The sequence below is a fragment of the Canis aureus genome, chromosome 10, assembly GCF_053574225.1.
Source record: "Canis aureus isolate CA01 chromosome 10, VMU_Caureus_v.1.0, whole genome shotgun sequence".
Taxonomy (NCBI): Eukaryota; Metazoa; Chordata; class Mammalia; order Carnivora; family Canidae; genus Canis; species Canis aureus.
This window is the reverse complement of record NC_135620.1, coordinates 19876618-19895299: the sequence shown is the minus strand read 5'-3', so window position 1 is coordinate 19895299 and position 18682 is coordinate 19876618. Positions and strand designations below refer to the sequence as shown.

The window sequence follows — 18682 nt, the reverse complement described above, 5'->3', positions numbered from 1 at the left end:
ATAGGCAGAGGGAGAAGCAGCCTCCCTGCGGGGAACCCAATGTGGGACTCCATCCCAGGACCAGGATCACGACCCAAGCCAAAGGCAGATGCTCAATTGCTGAGCCACCCAGGTGTCCCAGAAGTATACTCATTTTAAATGAAAAAATGACTGAAAATATGTGTTTCTTTAGAATACATTTGCACAAAACATATAAACAACCCTATGGACTATATCACTTATATGAATCAGGATTTATGAAATCAATCTATATAATACAATACTATGCATAAAAACATATCTAAAATTTAAATTATGTTAAATTCTTAAAGAGCTTTGATATTAAACGTCTATCAAGGTAGTTGTAATGACAGGTAATTCAGAGTTAACACTCAATGTGAAAAAAACTGATATGAGCACAGGGTTAATTTTCTTTGCTTCTTTCTCTCAATACTCTGCTCAATATAACATCAGAAATGCTAAGATATATTTTAATATGTGGATTTGGGAACTAAATAATGGAATTATAAATCAGCTATATCAACAATAAAAACAATATTTTTTAAATTCACATATACATAACATCCTGGGGTACTAATTCTAAGTACGTCACAGTGCTTATTTTGGCCTAAAATATCTCATTTGATGTTGCCAGTTAGAAATGACTTTCAGCTAAATGAGTGAAAAAAAGAGACAGATTGACTTATCTTGTTTATGGACATAACCAGACTATTACATAGTTTTTACATTGATAAAAGGGACATAAATTATAGCTATTTGCCAACTTCTTTAATTTAATGAAAACATGTGTATTTTTCCCTCAAAAACTACCTTTTCATTGATAGAACTTTAGATTGTCCTTGAATGTCGAATGCCATGTAAAATAAAGACATTGGCTACAAAATCATTAGCTCTTTCTTAAACCATTCAGATTTGGCAGTGTATCTTTGCAAGAAGGAAAGTGTGACCGTGTTATAGTTGAGGGGCACATACTGAAGCACTGCCTTTCAAAATTCAGTACTGGCTTTCAATCTGTAATAGTCATTAAAGAAAAATATCTTAGAAGTGCAGTTTCCCTTGGATTACTGAATAAATCCAGGTCACATCAATGCCTTCTTTTAGACATAGTTCACTGACTTTAATTATGTTTCATGCTTCCAGGAAAAACCTTGGTAATTACCAGTCAGATTAAGGATTCTGCAGCAAGGAGACTCCCCTGCCCAACACTGAGGTCTCATATAATGTTTTAAGATTTTGAATTAGAGGCTCAATAAAGAGCTCTGGTCTTGTTCCATAAAAAAAGAAAAAAATGGAGGTCACATTCATATAAGGGAGGTCACCTGTTGGCATTCTCTGCCACTTCATCATTAAAAATATGTTTCTTAAAAAAAAAAAATATGTTTCTTGTTGATAATGCTGTTATTATAAGTGACCCAATCATGGAAAGAGCCAGATATTGGTCATACAATGTTTGTTTCGTCATTTTTTTTCTCTATCCAGATGGTACAGGGCACAGAGTGGAGTTTCCAGTTCAAATTAAATAACAGTATCCAAAGGAACTGTGAGGAGATGAAGAAAATAATTATTGAAAGTCTATGTATACTTAGGATTCCATGTTGTCTGGTGTAAAGAACTAAGATTTGAGCTTTCATTCAGGAGAGGCAGCATAAAAGACTTTAACACCTGATTTATGCACAGCTAAATAACTTATTGTGAGACACTGTGAACATTACTTAACTTTTTCAGACTTAGTTTTTTTCTAATCTGTAAATTGGGGTAATAATAAATACATATTACACAGGGTTTTTATGAGGAATAAATGCTGTAAAAATGCAAAGTACTTGTGAACAGTATCTGGCTCAGTGTTCAGTGAATGGTATATATTATCATTATTATTATGATTTGGGGCAGAAGGTTCCCATGCATCTCACTTTTGTTCCCTTCATTCCTGTTGGTAAGGCTCTCAACTGCAGTTCTATAAAACATTATTATCTGAAATGTGGTCACTGGACCAGTAGTAGAGACATAATCTGGGAACTGGTTAGAAATGCAGATCTCAGGTCCCTCTCAGACCAAATGAATCAGAATGTGCATTTTAACAAGAACCCTAGGTGATGTGCAGGCACATTAAAGCGGGAAAAGTAAACAGGCTGATATGTGATTTGAACCTCTGGCTCCTAGACCAGCAACACAGATGTCTCCAATTGAAGACAAATTCAGCTTGAATTGTGTGGCGATATTAAATAATGTGGCACACCACACTCCAAATAAACAGTCAGTTGATCGTGTTTTAGAGTTGTTTTTATGTGTGGACTTAAGGAGGTGTTGAAGTGTCTGAATTTCAGACTCTGCCACTAGGATGGAGAACATGCCAGCTGTGCAGTCAGTCATCTGGCTTCTGAGCCATTACCACTGACTGCAAAGATCAAGGTCAAAAGGGGCACGTGAATCAGCCACCAGCTTGGATGCAGAGCCCCACTGTTCTGCTTCCTTCACTCCATACTCTGTCCTGCCTCATTTCTAGTCTTTTACTCCATGATAAAGAAAGGTATCACCCCAAAGACTCTAATTTTCATCATTCTTCATAGGAATCAATTTTCCTAGTAAGAAAACAGTAGTTAATTGGAAGTATTGTTAGATATGTTTACCAAATCTTTTTCCAAGGAAGTGATCATTTTATCAAAGGCATTTTATGCAGATCCAGAAAATACCCATTCTATGGATGCTTGAAATGCTCTGATTTTCCATATCATAACTGTCTTTACAGACATCCACTGATAATGATTCACTAAGATACTGCCAGTAAAACTGATCTTTTAGAAAAAACAGGCCCCTTTATGCCTGGCAATTCACTTCTACTATGAGTCTGTGAATTCTCTAAAACATCTTGTTCTCACAATAATCTCTGGTTTCTAATGTCATGATTTAAAACACATTAAAATGATAACCTAAAAACCTCTCTCTTAAATAATTTTGAATGTCTATTTGACATTTCAAACTTGGAAAAAAAGACTAGAGAAGGTACAGTCGGAAGGGCCTATGACATAGGAAGTTGATTATGCAATGTTATCAATTTGTCCACTCATACCAGGAGGTGTAGAGGTGATGTAGTAGGACCTTTGGCAGAGATCTTCTCCCAGAGGCCTCGTCTTACATAATGGACTGTAGTGCCTGCTAAGCTGAAAGCTCCCGAGTGTTCAATCTTCCAGTCACTATTAATAGACTGTTTTCCAGTGTCTCGTAGAGCTGTAATGAGGTTCAAAAATATTATGACAAATGAACAAGTCAGCATCATTAATCAATATCCACTTCACATGATTTTGTTAAAAGTATTCATTTCTAAACTAATGGGTTAATACTCTCTGGTGTAAAACATGAGGCATCTTCTCTTTAAGAAAGTACACAGAACAAATACCCTAAGCTCTCCTTCTTTCCTGACACCATCTACAACCACACAGCCACATTCGCCTCTTCCAACCGCCTCTGGACATTTGCTATCTGTAACCCTTACGCTGGCCCATAATTATCTATTGTTTAACAGATTGTTATCTTAAGATTATGTATGTCCAGGTCCAGGGAACCTGGCTGGTTTAGTCATAGAGCATGGGATTTTTGAGCTCAGGGCTGTGAGTTTGAGCTCCACTTTTGGTGTAGAGATTACCTAAAAATAAAAACTTAAAAAAAAAAATAAGACTGTGTCTATGTTATCTATGCAGTAATTCTATGAAGAACGTTAGGGCTGACACTACATCTTATACAGGCTCTATGTGTCCCAAGCCACAAAACAAGTAATACAAGAGAGGTCATTAAAGAGCATGTTAATGAACAGATGACGATGACAAGGTTATACTATTACAAAACAATTCAAACACAATGTGTTGGTTTTATAAACAGAACTAAGGATCCTATACCATCATTTTTGTGATTTGCTATACACAAGAATGGAAGATAAATGCTAATTCTCACCTATAAATAGCCATAATTAATATAGGATTTTACAGAGTAATTTTGTTTACCTACATTGATTTTTTTCTTTCTTTTTTTTTTTTTTAATCTCATCTCTGCTACTATTTAAATAAGATTCATGACATGGAAGTAAGATGTCATAATTATCATTTTAAACTAAGGATTCCTTCTTATTTTGTTTCAAATGATTCTTATTTGTTTAATTTAAACTTCCAGGCACTTCCATATAACTGAATTCTCATTCTAAGAGACATTACATGAAGATTAATTGAAGGCTTTTATAATTCTATGAAAATGTTTTCAAAACTTAAGCCAATAAATCTTCCTAAATATTATTTAAGCTAATCTCCATTTATTGAATATTTGAAGGTTTCCCAGGTTTTATATTGTAAATAATGCTCAGATAAATACACTGTAAACCAACTATATGTGTATCTGATTATTTCCCTTGGATAGATTCCCAGATTTGGAATTACAAAGCCAAATAAATGGAACATTTAAAGATTGTGAAAAATTATTTCAAACTGACTTTCACAAAGGTTGCATCAATGTAAGCTTCCATAATAGTCGCTGAGAGGACCATTTTTGAATACCTTCTTGGAAGCAACTTTTTCATGTAAAATATTTAATCACGACTGAATAATTACTTATTAACCATCAGCTATAAAGTAGGAAATACTTAAAGTTATGGGACCTCCCCAAATTAACAATTACAAATATGTTCTCTGGCTCTATGGAATTTATAATCTAAGTGGAATATGCTGGAACTCATGCGGGAAGAATAAAGAAAAGCTTGCCTGAAGGATATCATTTCCTAAGGCTGTAAGCCAGGGGAAAAGAGAAGCAGAGAGAGAACATTCAAGACTGAGGGCGTTACATGAGAAGGTTTTAAGGGTCACAGCTTGGTGAGAATCAGGGAGCAAGTGTACAGGACACCAGATGCACTGAAAATGGATCATGAAGAGATGAGGCTGGAGAGATAAGGGATCACCAGATCTTATCAGCCTTGTTCATATTTCAGGTTTTTTTCCCCTAAAAAAAAGATACAAAGCTATGAATGTTTTTGAACAATATCGTATAGAAATGGACTGCATGCAAGGAAAATTTGGATAGCAAAGACAGGATATCATAGTAATGCAACTGAAAGTAATGGTAGTTTGGATTTAGGTACTGGAGAAAAATATCAAGAGGCACTTAGGACTGAAATTGATAAAATCAGATGACTTGTTGTTGAGAATGAAAGACATGTCAGGTATGATGCAAGGCTTCTAGGATGAGAAAACAGGTGGGTTATGACAATAATGAAATGGGAAAGACTAGCAAAAGAACACGTGTGAGGAGAAATACCAGGAGTTAAATTATGTACCATGGAGATTAAAACAAGAATCTCTTGTTTAACTGCTACTGAGGTTAAAGATATTTTTCATTTGCTTACTAGTCATTTGCATTTTTAGATTTAAATTAATAAAATAAAATATTAATCATCGTTAAGGCTTTTCTGGTTCACTGAGGGATTTTTCTGGTGTCAATATTCCATTATTATAAGTGACATACCAACAAAATGAGGGAAATTTTACCTTATCCATCTTAATTTCTACCAAATAAGATCTTTGTCATGGACTGTACATAAAGTATAATGTCTTATATAAAATATTAAGCATACATATTTTCAGATTTATGAGAAACATATAAGCATTCATTTTAGCTTGAATTTTAAATTTGAAGGGGATATATGCTGACAGAAAACCTAACACGTTGCAAATAGCTATTATCATCTACAAATGGATATACTTCAGATAATGCTAAACTGATTAAAGCAGTGATTTTGCCTAAGAGGTAAAATATTTCCTTGTATTTCTCTAAAACCTATTAAGTATTTTAAGAAGTCTTTTTGGCCTAGATTTGTAGCCACGGCCTGTATAATTCCATATTTTTTCTGTATTTCAACATATATTCAGGACACAATTATAAAGGCATATTTCCTGGAACTCTCTAATAAAAATGCCTTTAAGAAACCTTCTGGGGATGGTTATTGTCTAATGTTTAGACTCAATTGATATTTCTGGAATTCACTATCTCCCACAAAATAGCACATACATATGTACCTGAAAACCCACATAATTTATAAGCTTAATAGCATATGAAGAATCAATACACTAAGTATGTGATTTTCCTTGTTCTATGTTTTTGTTTTTAATTCATTATCTTAAAAAATGTGTTTTTAGAAAACCTATTTCTGGCCATACCTTACTAAGTGGAACTGTACTATCTCTCCCACTTTGAACAATGAGAAAACTGAACAGTGTATGAAGCAACTGTTTTCAGACACTGGACAATGGCAAGAGAGAATACAGGTCCCTAAGAGAAGGAGGACAAATGTGAGCTCTAAAATTGCTTGACTTCCTGCCTGAAGATATTTACCAGACCAAAACACAGGCAGGGGAAACTCAAGCAGAGCACAGATAATGGGAGCTTCAGTAAGATGACGACACAGAAAACTGAGTTCAAATTGGCTGAGGCATCTGGAATCTATTTTATGGAGTACTGGAGAAGAGACAGCTGCACAGAGACAGGCTCTAAAAATCTGTAAAGGGGTTCCTTTGAGCCTGTGGCTAAATATCAAGGTGCAAAAAAGTGTGGTGAGATTTTTCAAGACTGAGAAAAGAGTAACTCCACAGGGCCTGGAAACTATACAATTCCTGGAGCTCATGGAGGGTTGGAAGACATATGAGTTCTATGCAATCAGAGTGGATAGATCCTACTGAATAGGATGACTCACTTTAAAGGAAAATGATTACAATCCTTTCTGGTGATTAAGGCATATATGAAAATAAAGTGATTATATGAAATGTAGAAATAAAACGCATAATAGTACAAAGGAGGGGAAGCAGATTAAGGGAAATACACTTTTAAGTAACTTATATTACATATAAAGTAGTATCCTATAAATTTGAAAGAAGACAGTAATAAGTTAAAAATACATACTGTAAATCCTAAAGTGACCATAAAGATATAAAACAAGATCTATATACAGCAAATATACAAAAAAAAAGAGATTAAGTGGAATGCTAAACAACAACAACAACAACAACAACAAAACCCTCAAAAAACCACCTCAGTCCTAAAGAAGACAGAGACAGAAGGAAAAAAGCATAAAAAGGAATGGAAAACAGAAAATAATATATCCATAATTATATTATGTTTAAATGCATTAAGGATATTGGTTATAAGACAGAGACAATTAGGCCAGAGGGGTAAAAAAGATCCCACTCTATTCAATTTAGAAGAATGCCCTTTAAAAATTAAATATAAGTAGACTAAGCCTAAAAGGATGTGAAAAATTAAGCATGAGACACTAACCATAAAAAGGATGTATTGGCTGTATTAGTATCAGATAGCATGGACTGCAGGGCAATGAATATTTCTAGAGATAAAAAGAGCATTTTTAAAACTGTCATTTAAATTTTAATTACTTTAAATGTAAAATTCTGAAAGACATTTAAGACTTATTAAGTAAACCATACAATCCTAAGTGTGTAGCAGAGCTTCAAAATGCATGAAGCAAAACTGATTTAATTGAAAGAAGACATGGAAAAATCCACAATTTCAGTTGGAGATTTCAATAGTTTTCTTTCCCTCATTTATAAAGCAAGAAAAAAATCAGTAAGAATACAGAAAATGTAAACCAAATGGAGCAAAGTGATTTAGAGAAGAGTCAGCAATTGAAGAATATAGCTTTTTAAAGTATAAATGGAGCATGAACCAACACGGGCCATGGACCATGAATCACGTCTCAACAGAAATCGCACTCAGCATACCCTCTTACTATACAGATTGAAACTACACATCAATAACAAAATATCTGTTAAAAAATCTATAAATATTTGGAAAATTGGAAATTAAACAATACATTTATAAATAACCCATGGGTCAAAGTAAAAAAATACAATGGTAATCTGAAAATATTTTAAATTAAAATCACAGTATCTATAAATTGTGACATACAGCTAAAGAAGCTTTTTTTTTTAAAGAAGCTTTTTGATGGATAAATTGTGATATTAGCAAAGAAGAGAGAACTAAAATCAATTATCTGAGTTTCCACTTTAAAATGGTATAGGAGAGTAACTCAAATCTAAAGTAAGTAGGAAGAAAAAGAAAGCACAGAAGTCAATTAAATAGAAAGTTGAACAACAACAAAGGCAATCAATGACATCAAAAGTTGGTTATTTCAAAAGATCAAAAACTGATAAAAGACTCGTTTGACTAAATAAAAAAGAAAGACACAAATTAACAACATGGGAAATGAGTGAAGGAATACTGCTATACTGTTAAAGACATTGTAGTATAATATTTGATAAGGTAAAGGAAATGGGGTTAGTTCTTTGAAGACATCAATTACCAAATCTGACCAAAGAAGAAACCACCTGGGCATATACTTACATACATGAGTGCGTACACATGCATATGCACACACACATATATAAAGAAATTAAATTGGGATTTAAAAACTTCCCACAAAGAAAATACCAACATTCAAACATTTAAGAAAAAATACCATCAATTTTAACAAAATATATTATAAAATAGAAGAGGAAGGGCTCAGAGTTCTTTAAATGTACTAACAATAACTTTTTAAGATAGATGAGATAAATACAAATACCTGTATTTTATTGTTTCCTTTATTAAGTAACACTTTGATTCAGAATTTGTATTTGTATCTATCAGGAAAAACACATTTTCATATATTTTAGAGACACATTTTTTAAAAAGGTAAGTTTTTTTGCAAATATTTTTCTGACATTATGACTTGCCTGTTTTCTTAATGGTGCCATTTAATGAATAGTAGTTTCACTTTCAATAAAATCAAACACATTCATTTTGGGGTGAAGGGGTTGGTATTTTTGCACATCTGTTGTAAAGAAATCTTTGCTAGTCCCAATGTCTTGTAAGTTTTCTCTCTTTTTAAAGATTTTATTTACTTATTTGAGAGAGAAAGGGAGAGAGAGCGAGAACTCATGTGAGCAGTGGTGGGGAGAGGCAGAGATAAAGAGAGAAAGAGAGAGAGAAACTCAGACAGATTCCTTACGGAGCCTGGATCCCAAAACCTGAGATCATGACCTGAGCCCAAACCAAGAGTTCCATGCCCTCTATCTACTGACTGGGCCACGCAGGCAACTCTCTCTTGTGTTTTTTTGCTAGAAGTTTTAGAGTTTTAGCTTCTGTGTGTAAATCAGAAGTTCAGTTTTTGCCCCTCACATAAATACTCAATTATTCCAGCATTATTTTTTTTAAAGAATATCTTTTTTCTTCTGCATTACTTCAACACTGGTTGGAAGTCAGTTCACGCCCACATTTGTGTTTAATTTCACTATGACAATAAATTTGTCAATTTTTGTCAATTTTTGCTTAAAAGCTTTCAAGCTATATTCCCGGATTCATATAATTTTAAAATTATAATGTCTTCATGATGAATTAAATTCTTTTATAATTATTCTGTGACTTCTTTTTATCTCAAACAATGCATTTTCCTGTAAAGTGAATTCTAACTTATATTACTATGGCTCTATCAGTATTTTTTCGGTTTGCACTTTTTCTAGTATAGTTTTCTGTTCATTGATTTTCAGGTTTTGTGAATCTTACATGAATACCATATATCTGGCTTATTTTAAAATCCAGTCTAGTAATTTTTTTTTTTAACTGGAGATTTCAGTTTTTAAATGCTGAAGATTGCTGGTATGTTTTATCTATGCCATCTTATTTTGCACTTTCTTTTTTCCTTTTTGCTGTATTTTCTGTTATTTTTCTCCTATCTTGTATTCTATTAAGTTTTTAAAAATAAAATATGTTTTTAGTCAATTTTGTTTATTCTTGTTTTTAAATCCCTTTTTTATACTTCAAAACAATTAACTATAATATTTTTGTATATCCTGTATGTGATACAAATATATATCTGATTTGGTCTATTCCTTTGCCGCCTGGTTTGAAGGTACAATACTTCAAAAAGGACCTGTATTTGCATATGCCAGCCACCTTAGTAACTTAATTAAAATGAATGTCTTGGAGTTTTGGACTTCACTGTTGGCTAAACTGGTGCTGCAAATCCATAGAGCATTTGCTTTGGGTTAGGAATCTTCATGGAAGTTCATTTCCTACTTCCACCTCCTACCCAAGTTAAGACAGACACATTTCCTTTCATTCTCCTTTTATGGTGCAAATGCATTTCTGTATCTCCTTAACACAGAGCTTGTAGTCCTTTGGGGCCCTGCTTTATGTAGGTGTCTCCTGTTCCAGCCTTTACGTTATAAAACCTCAGGCTTTGTTTTCTGTCTACAGCATGCCATGGTGCTCAAAATCTAAATTGCTCACTACCATTAAGCATAATTGAGGTTGTGGTCAGCTTAATACTCTGACTTCCTGTTCTTTGTTTTTGGCATGTGAGGGTTCCTTAATTTCTTTCCAGCTTAGAGGTAACCTTAAAATGTGCTTTTTTCTCTCCTTTTGTAATTTGCTCAACATTTTAAATTGTTTTTAGCTAAAAGTTTTTCCATAGTGGTTTGCACGCAAAACTGCAGGGATGGTAAGTGGATCCAATGACCTTTTTTAGACTTTTATAAGTTGGGGCACCTGTGGCTCCGTGGTTGAATGTCTGCCTTTGGCTCAGGTTGTGATCCCAGGTCCTGGAATCGAGTTCTACATCGGGTTCCCCACAGGGAGCCTGCTTCTGTCTCTGCCTCTCTCATGAATAAATAAAGTGTTAGGAAAAAAAGACTTTTAAAAGTCATAAGCTACAGTGATTTTGTGAATATATTATATATATGGTCCATCTGAACTACTGTCCATTTTAAACCTTGTCATTAATTATTAACAAAATAATTGAGCAATGATATTAAAAATGCAGATAATAATTATGCATGGGAATACAATGCAAACAGTAATGAAAAACAATAATTGCAATGGGAGAGAATTAACTGTCTCCTTTGAGATAATAGATAGTTTTAGGTAGACAAGTTAATTTGTTAAATAATGATCAGTTTGTCAGGAAATGATTCATGTTCCTAATGGTATTTCAGGTAAAGATTTTCAATAACTTCCTTCCAATACCCAAAGAAGCCTTTAGGAAATGTGTTTTATGATATGAATTCTCTATAATAGGCTTCAAATCTAAGATTTTAGGCTTAAAATTTTCCCTCCCAAACTTCCCCCCCACCCCCATTTATGTGTGCTATCTCAGTAAATGCCATCACTATTTGCCCAGCTGTTTAACCCAGAAGTCTGGAAGACATCCTTGAATCTTCAATGTCTATCAACATATCCATTTGCAATAAGCTTCATGAATTCAACTTCTTCAATTTCCCTAGAAGCCACTGGGTTCTTGCATTTTCATTCTTTGATAGGATTATGCAACTGGTCACTTTGTCTTCATTCTTGCACCCTTCCCCTAATTTAACAAGATGACTGTGATTTCTTCAGTTAAGAAGAAAACTTAGTGGGTTCTTGAATAAACATGATAACATATTATATTTTCAACCCTAATCTCTAGAGTAGTATTCAGAGTGTTTAAGAGCACTCAAGCTCTTTCCTTATGAAGAAAAAGACCTAGTAACTTGTAATTAAAAAATTACCTAGTAACTTGTAATTAAATTACCTAGTAACTTATAATTAAAAATTAAAAAAAAAAAAAAAAGACCTGGTAACGTCCAATTCTAAGTACAAGGAAAACTGACAGTAATGAGGCCAGGCTAACACAGACACGTGATTCCATTTTAATTTGAATGTTCTATTCATAACAAAAAGTAGTTGGAGATTTATGTTTAGAGATGCACATCAGGGAAAGAAAATGGAATCTGGCAGCCCCAGCGGTAGTGACTGGAGAAGAAAACTGTCATTTCATGATTTGTATTTCCCTGAATTAACTCTATAGAGTTGATCTTATTAATTAAGAAAAGGGAGAAAGGAGGGAGTCTGAGGGCAAGCTCAAGGAAAATGTGTTCATATATGAACTTTATATACATACTTTAAAATCAAAGGTATGATATGAGAGACAATGAATAAAAAAGAAAACTTAAAAGCAGACAGTAGGAACCAGATACAATGGCCACACTGCTTGGTCTTAAATCCAAGATCACAGTTTTTTTAGGTGTATGATCTTGGGAAAGAAACTTAAAACTCTCTTGTCCTCTAGTCTCTGATTTAAAAAATAAACTAGTGGTGCCTACTTCATAGAGATGTGAATGTTTCTTTAACAGATATATTTAATGAACTGGCCCAAACTAATTACTATACAAGTATGAACCATCTTTTCTTAATCAAAATTCAGTCATAAAAAGACTTATTTTTTTCTGTGTGCCAGAGTCTCCTTTAGTTATTGAAGGTGAAGCTCTGAGCCTTCAGAATTAACAATGGAGATACACAATACAAAAGCACACATGTGAACAGGTAAGAAAATTCAGATGGTGATGTTGATAAATGCTGTAAAGGAAATAAAGCAGGACAGGGCTGCAGAGACTGGCTTGGTTATGGGTCACAGTGGTTATGGAGAGAAAGTGATACTTTTGAGCAACTGATAAGACCCAATGATGCATTAAAGTGGTAAAGGCAGTCATCAAGCAGCACTAGTGCTGGCATAAACTACTGTATAGAAATCAGTGACTGTGGTAGGATAAAGAACGGCTCCAAGAAGATATCCATGTCCTATAAGATAGATATCATACAAAGTATCTTCTCTGACTACAAACGGCTGAAGTTAGATTAGAGATCCATAACAAGGAAAACTGGAAAATTCATAAATGTAGCCATGGATCAATGATAAATTACAAGGGAAGTGGATATGAAAACCCAACATAGCAAAATGTAGAGGACACAACAAAAGCAGTGTGATGGGGAAATTTATAGCAACAAACACATTAAAAGAGAAGAAAGATTCTGGGCAGCTGGGAGGTTCATTAAGTGTCTAACTCTTCATTTTGGTTCAGGTCATGATCTCAGGGTTGTGAGATGGAGCCCCAAGTCGGGCTCCATGCAGAGTGGAGCTTGTTTAATCTCTTTCTCTCTCTCTCTCTCTCTCTCTCTCTCTCGCACTCTGCCCCTATCTCCCTACATGTGCTCTCTCTCTCTTTCCCCTTCTCTCAAAAAAAATAAATAAATAAATAAAAGAACAAACATCTCAAATTAACAACCTAACTTTACAACTTAAGAAATTAGAAAAAGAACAAACTAAACCCAAAGCTACCAGAAGGAAGAAAATAATAAAGATTAGAGTAGAGATAAATGAAATAGAGAATAGAAAAATAATAGAGAAAAATCAACAAAACTGGAAGTTGGTTTTTTGAAAAGATTAACAAAAACAATAAAACTTTAGCTGTATTGACTAAGAAAGAAAAAAAAAGAGACAACTAAGAAGTCAGGAATGAAAGTGGGGACATTACAGCTGATGCTGCAGAAAAAAAACGATTATAAGAAAGTTATTATAAACAATCCTCATACCAGTCAGAATGGCTAGTATCAAACAGACAAGAAATAAGAAACTTTGGCAAGGATGTGGAAAAAAGGAACCCTCATGCACTACTGGTGGGAGTGTAAACTGGTGCAGCCCTTCTGGAAAATAGTATACAGATTCCCTAAAAAATTAAAAATAGAAATTCCATATGATCCAGTAATGCTACCTTTGGGTATTTACCCAAAGAAAACGAAAACACTAATTAAAAAAGACATCTGCACCCCTATGTTTATTGCAGCATTATTTACAATAATCAGGATATGGAAGTAATCTAAGTGTCCATCAATTGATAAATGGGTAAAGAAGATATGGTGTGTGTGTGTATGGTTGTATGTGTGTATATATATGTATATATAATGTATATGTATAAATACACACACATAGCAGAATATTACCCATGAAAAAGAATGAGTTCTTGTCATTTTTGACAACAGTACCCAGATGGTATTATGCAGAGTGAAATAAGTCAGACAAAGAAAGACAATGTGATTTCATTTATATGTGGAGTTTAAAACAAACAAAAAGAAACAAACATCTGCATAAATACAGAGAACAAACTGCTGGCTGTGGGTGGTGGAGGAATGGGCAAAATAGGTGAAGGGGATTAAGAGGTACCAACTTCCAGTTATAAAATAAGTAAATTATGGGAATCGAAAGTACGGCATGGGGAAAAAAGTCAATTATATTAAAAAGACATTGTATGGTAACAGATGGCAACTACATTTGTCATGGTGAGCATTCTGCAATGTATAAAACTGCTGAATCACTATACTGTGCACCTGAAACTAATATAACATTGTACATCAACTGTATTTCAATAAAATTTTTAAATTTTTGTATGCTAACAAATTAGATAAATGAAATGTACAAATTCCTAGAAACACAAAACTTACCAAGACTGAATCACAAAGAAAAAGAAATCCTAAAAGTATCTATAATTAGTAAGAACATTGATTCAGTAATCAAAAATATCCCCCAAAAGAAAAGTGCTGGATGTTATGGCTTCATTGGTAAATTCTATGAAACATTTAAGGAACTAACATCAATCCTCATATTTTCCAAAGAAGTGAATTGGAGGGAAGATTCCTAACTCACAGTATGAGGCCTAATTCATTCTTTGCTACCAAAGTTAGACAAAAACACAAAAACAAAACTAGAAATCGGGGAATCCCTGGGTGGCTCAGCGGTTTAGCGCCTGCCTTTGGCCCAGGGCGTGATCCTGGAGTCCCGGGATCGAGTCCCACATCGGGCTCCCTGCATGGAGCCTGCTTCTCCCTCTGCCTGTGTCTCTGCCTCTCTCTCTATGTGTCTTTCATGAATAAATAAATAAATAAAATCTTAAAAAAAATAAAAAATAAAAGTAGAAATCAATTTCCCTTAAGAATACTGATGCAAAAAAAAAAAAAGAATACTGATGCAGGGACGCCTGGGTGGCTCAGCAGTCGAGCATCTGCCTTTGGCTCAGGGTGTATTCTGGAGTCTGGGGATCGAGTCCCACATGGGGCTCTCCTCATGGAGTCTGCCTCTCCTCCCTCTGCCTATGCCTTCGCCTCTCTCTCATTGTGTCTCTCATGAATAAATAAATAAAATCTTAAAAAAGAAGAACACTGATGCAAAAATTCTCAACCATATACCATCAAACAGAATTCACAAGCATAAAAGGCATTCAAACCGGAGAGGAAGAAATACAATTATTTCTCATCACAGATGATACGATCTTCTATGTAGAAAACCTTAATGATTTTACACACATGTACAAAATAGTCTGTTTTAAAAGTAGCAGGATACAAAGCCAACACACAGAAAAGCAGTTGCATTTTTACAAATTAGCAATGAACAATCTGAAAAGGAAATTAAGAAAGCAATCTATGTACAATAGTATCAAGAATAATTAACTCAACTAAGGGGGTGAAAGACTTATACAATTAAAACCAGAAGACACTGCTGAAAGAAATTAAAGAATACATAAATAAATGGAAACAAATCCCAGGTTCATAATTGGAAGACTTTGTACTATTAAGATGTCAATATTATCAAAGTGGCCTACAAATTCAATGCAATCCTTACCAAAATTCCAATGGCCTTTTTTTTACAGAAGTAATAAAACCTATTCTAAAATTCATATGGAATCTCAAGTAACCCTGAATAGCCAAAACAAACTGGAAAAAGAGAAACAAAGCTGGAGACTCACACTTCTTGATCTAAAAACTTAGTAGAAAGCTACAGTAATCAAAACAGTGTGCTGCTAACATAAAAACAGACATATAGACAAATGGAATAGATAGAGACCTCAGAAATATACCTTTGCATATGTAGCCAAATGATTTTCTATAAGAGTGCCAAGATCATTCAACAGACAAAGAGAAGTCCTTCTACTAGAGGTAGTGAGAAAACTAAGCATCCACATGTAGAAAAATGAAGTTGTACACTTGACTAACACCACCTACAAAAATTAACTCAAAATAGATTAAAGACCTAAATGTAAGACCTAAAACCATAAAAGTCTTAGAAGCAAACATAAAGCAAAAGCTTTACAATATTAAATTTAGCAGTGACTCCTTGTATATTGCAGCAAAGGCACAGGTAATAGAAGAAGAACAGACATACTTCATGAAAATTAAAAACTTTTGTGTATTAAAAGACACCACTAACAGAATAGGAGAAAATATTTGTAAATCATATATCTCATAAGGGGTTAATATCCAGAATATATAGTGACCTCCTAAAACTCATCATCATCAACAATGAATCAAACCAACAACCTATTTCAAAAATGGATGAGGAACTTGAATAGACATTTCTTCAAAGATGTATCAATAGCCAAAAAGCACATGAAAAGATTTTCAACATAACTAATCATTTGGGAAGTGCAAATCAAAACCACATGCAATATCACATCATACCCATTAGGATGGCTATTGCCAAAAGAGAAAACAAGAGTTGTTAAGAATATACAGAAACTGGAACTCTTGCACAATATTGGTGGGAATGGAAACTAGTGCAGAACTGTGGGAAAGGGTGTGGCAATTCCTAAAACAATTAGATATAGAACTGCCATAAGATACAGCAATTCTACTTCTGGAAATATACTCAAAAGAATGAAAAGTGGGATCTTGAAGAGATATTTGCATACTCATGTTCACAGTAGCATTATTCACAATAGCTAACACATGGAAGCAACCCAAGTATCCACAGATGAACGAATGGATAAGCCATATGTCGTATATGCATACAATGAAATACCATCTGGCCTTTAAAAGGAAGGAAATATTGACACATGCAACAGCATGATTAAATCTTAAGAACATTATCCTAAGTGATATAATATAATCACAAAAGAAAGTTACTTTATGATTCCACATAAAGAGAATATGATTCCACATAGGCAGAGTGGTCAAATTCATGAAGACAGAAAGCATAATGGTGGTGATTACTGGGGGATAGGAGGCAAGGGCAATGGAGAATTACTGTTAATGGGCACAGAGCTTCTTTTTCACAAGATGAGAACAATTCTGGAGATGGATGATGGTGGTGGTTGCAAAACAGTGATGTACTCAAACCCACTGAAATATACATTTAACATAGTTAAGATAGTAAATTTTATGGGTATTTTACCATAATTAAAAAAAAACAAGTGATATTAAGGGGAAAAAAACAGAATCAATTTCTGAATCCATGGAACTTATGAATGTTAACTTATATGGCAAATAAAAAAATAACATTGCAGATGAGATTCAGGATTGTGACATGGGGAGGTGATTCTGGATTGCTCAAGTGCATCTGAAATACAATCACATATATCCTTATAAGAGGTAGGAGATGGGGTTTTGAAGGTAGGTAAAAAGAATTCAATGACATTATGGAGGCAGATAGACATGGAGGACTGAAGTGGTCACAAGCAAAAGAATGCTGGCAGCCACCAGATGCTGGAGGAGGCGAGGAATGCATGCTCCCCTAGGGTCTCCAGACAGAGCACAGCTTTGCAAATGCCTTGAATTTTGGTCCAGTGAAACGATTTTGGCTTCCAGAACTGTGACAGAATATCTTTCTGTTGTTTTAAACCACCAGATATGTGGTACTTGATATAGCAGTCATGAGACTCTAATATAGTGACACAGACTATATAAACAGGTAAAGTGAAGGAGGAAGAAGTTTCAGCATGGAATGGAATAAAAATTGTTGACTTAGACTTTTCATTTCTGATGTACATGAGAATCAGATAATTTGCATCCAATTAACACGTAAAGCAATGGAGCTGGATGTGATTCCCTAGGGAGACAGTACAGCAAGGGAGAGGGAAGGGCACAGGCTTGAAATTCACAGTATGGGAACATATGGAAAACACATAGAGGTGGAGAATCCATCAAAAGAGACTAGTAAGGAGCATCCAATGAGGTAGGGAGCCTCACATCTTGTAAGTCAAAAGAAGAAAGTATTTAATGAATTGTGACCATTTGATGTGTCACTATGGAGGGCATTTGCTGACTTTATAGTAACTCCCTTTGTCAGAGTTCCCAGGAGACTGAATTTGTCGAAGGGCCTAGGAATTAAGGTATTAGAGCATGGAGATGTCCCATTTATAAAATTGGCTGGTTTTTCAGTCACATTTGTTAAGTTACTAAAAATCATAGTACAATGTAGAGTTTTATAGAACATGAGAACATTCCATTTGAAACATCTATATTCCTTTCCAGCTTGGGAAAAAGAAAACATATTCCCAAGTGTAAGAGCCAATTGTTGGCTATTGAACAAATGTCCTGAAATTGTCTAGGTTTTGCAAAGTATCTCCAAAAACCGGGTATTAGTTTAATCTCAAATTGGATATCTGCGATGATTAACTTGTACTTAAAATGCATTTAAAAACCTAGCAGGTAAAAGTAGATGAAATTGGTAATTAGTAATAACAAACAAATGAATGTGTCACATGACAAAGGATTTCTTTTGCTGTCCCCTTTCCTCATATTTTCCTACTCCTAGAAAGCAAACCCTAATAAGAAAAATAACCCAGTCCAAGAGTAGACTATTTTTAATATTGCAAAGTAGAAACAATCATGTAATATTGGGTTATTTTCCATGTACAAAGTGTTTCCCCTTGGGATATTATTTCCTTTGAGAAAGAATAATGAGAACAGTATTTCTGTTAAGAAAAAAAAAGACATGAAGGCTTTCTTTAAAGACAATATAAATGCAATGTTTAAATTCTGGGAGAATCTTTTCTCTTTTATCCGACCTAATCACATT

General features: G+C 34.2%; 1 protein-coding gene across 1 annotated transcript in view; it reads right to left on the bottom strand.

Annotated features, from left to right (window-relative positions):
• The window catches only part of ADAMTS19 (ADAM metallopeptidase with thrombospondin type 1 motif 19), a 226741-nt gene that overhangs the window by 39304 nt on the left and 168755 nt on the right, over positions 1–18682 (bottom strand). Inside the window, exon 17 of the mRNA XM_077911535.1 lies at positions 3068–3225. Coding sequence (XP_077767661.1) covers positions 3068–3225 — 158 coding nt within the window. The remainder of the gene's footprint in view (positions 1–3067; positions 3226–18682) is intronic.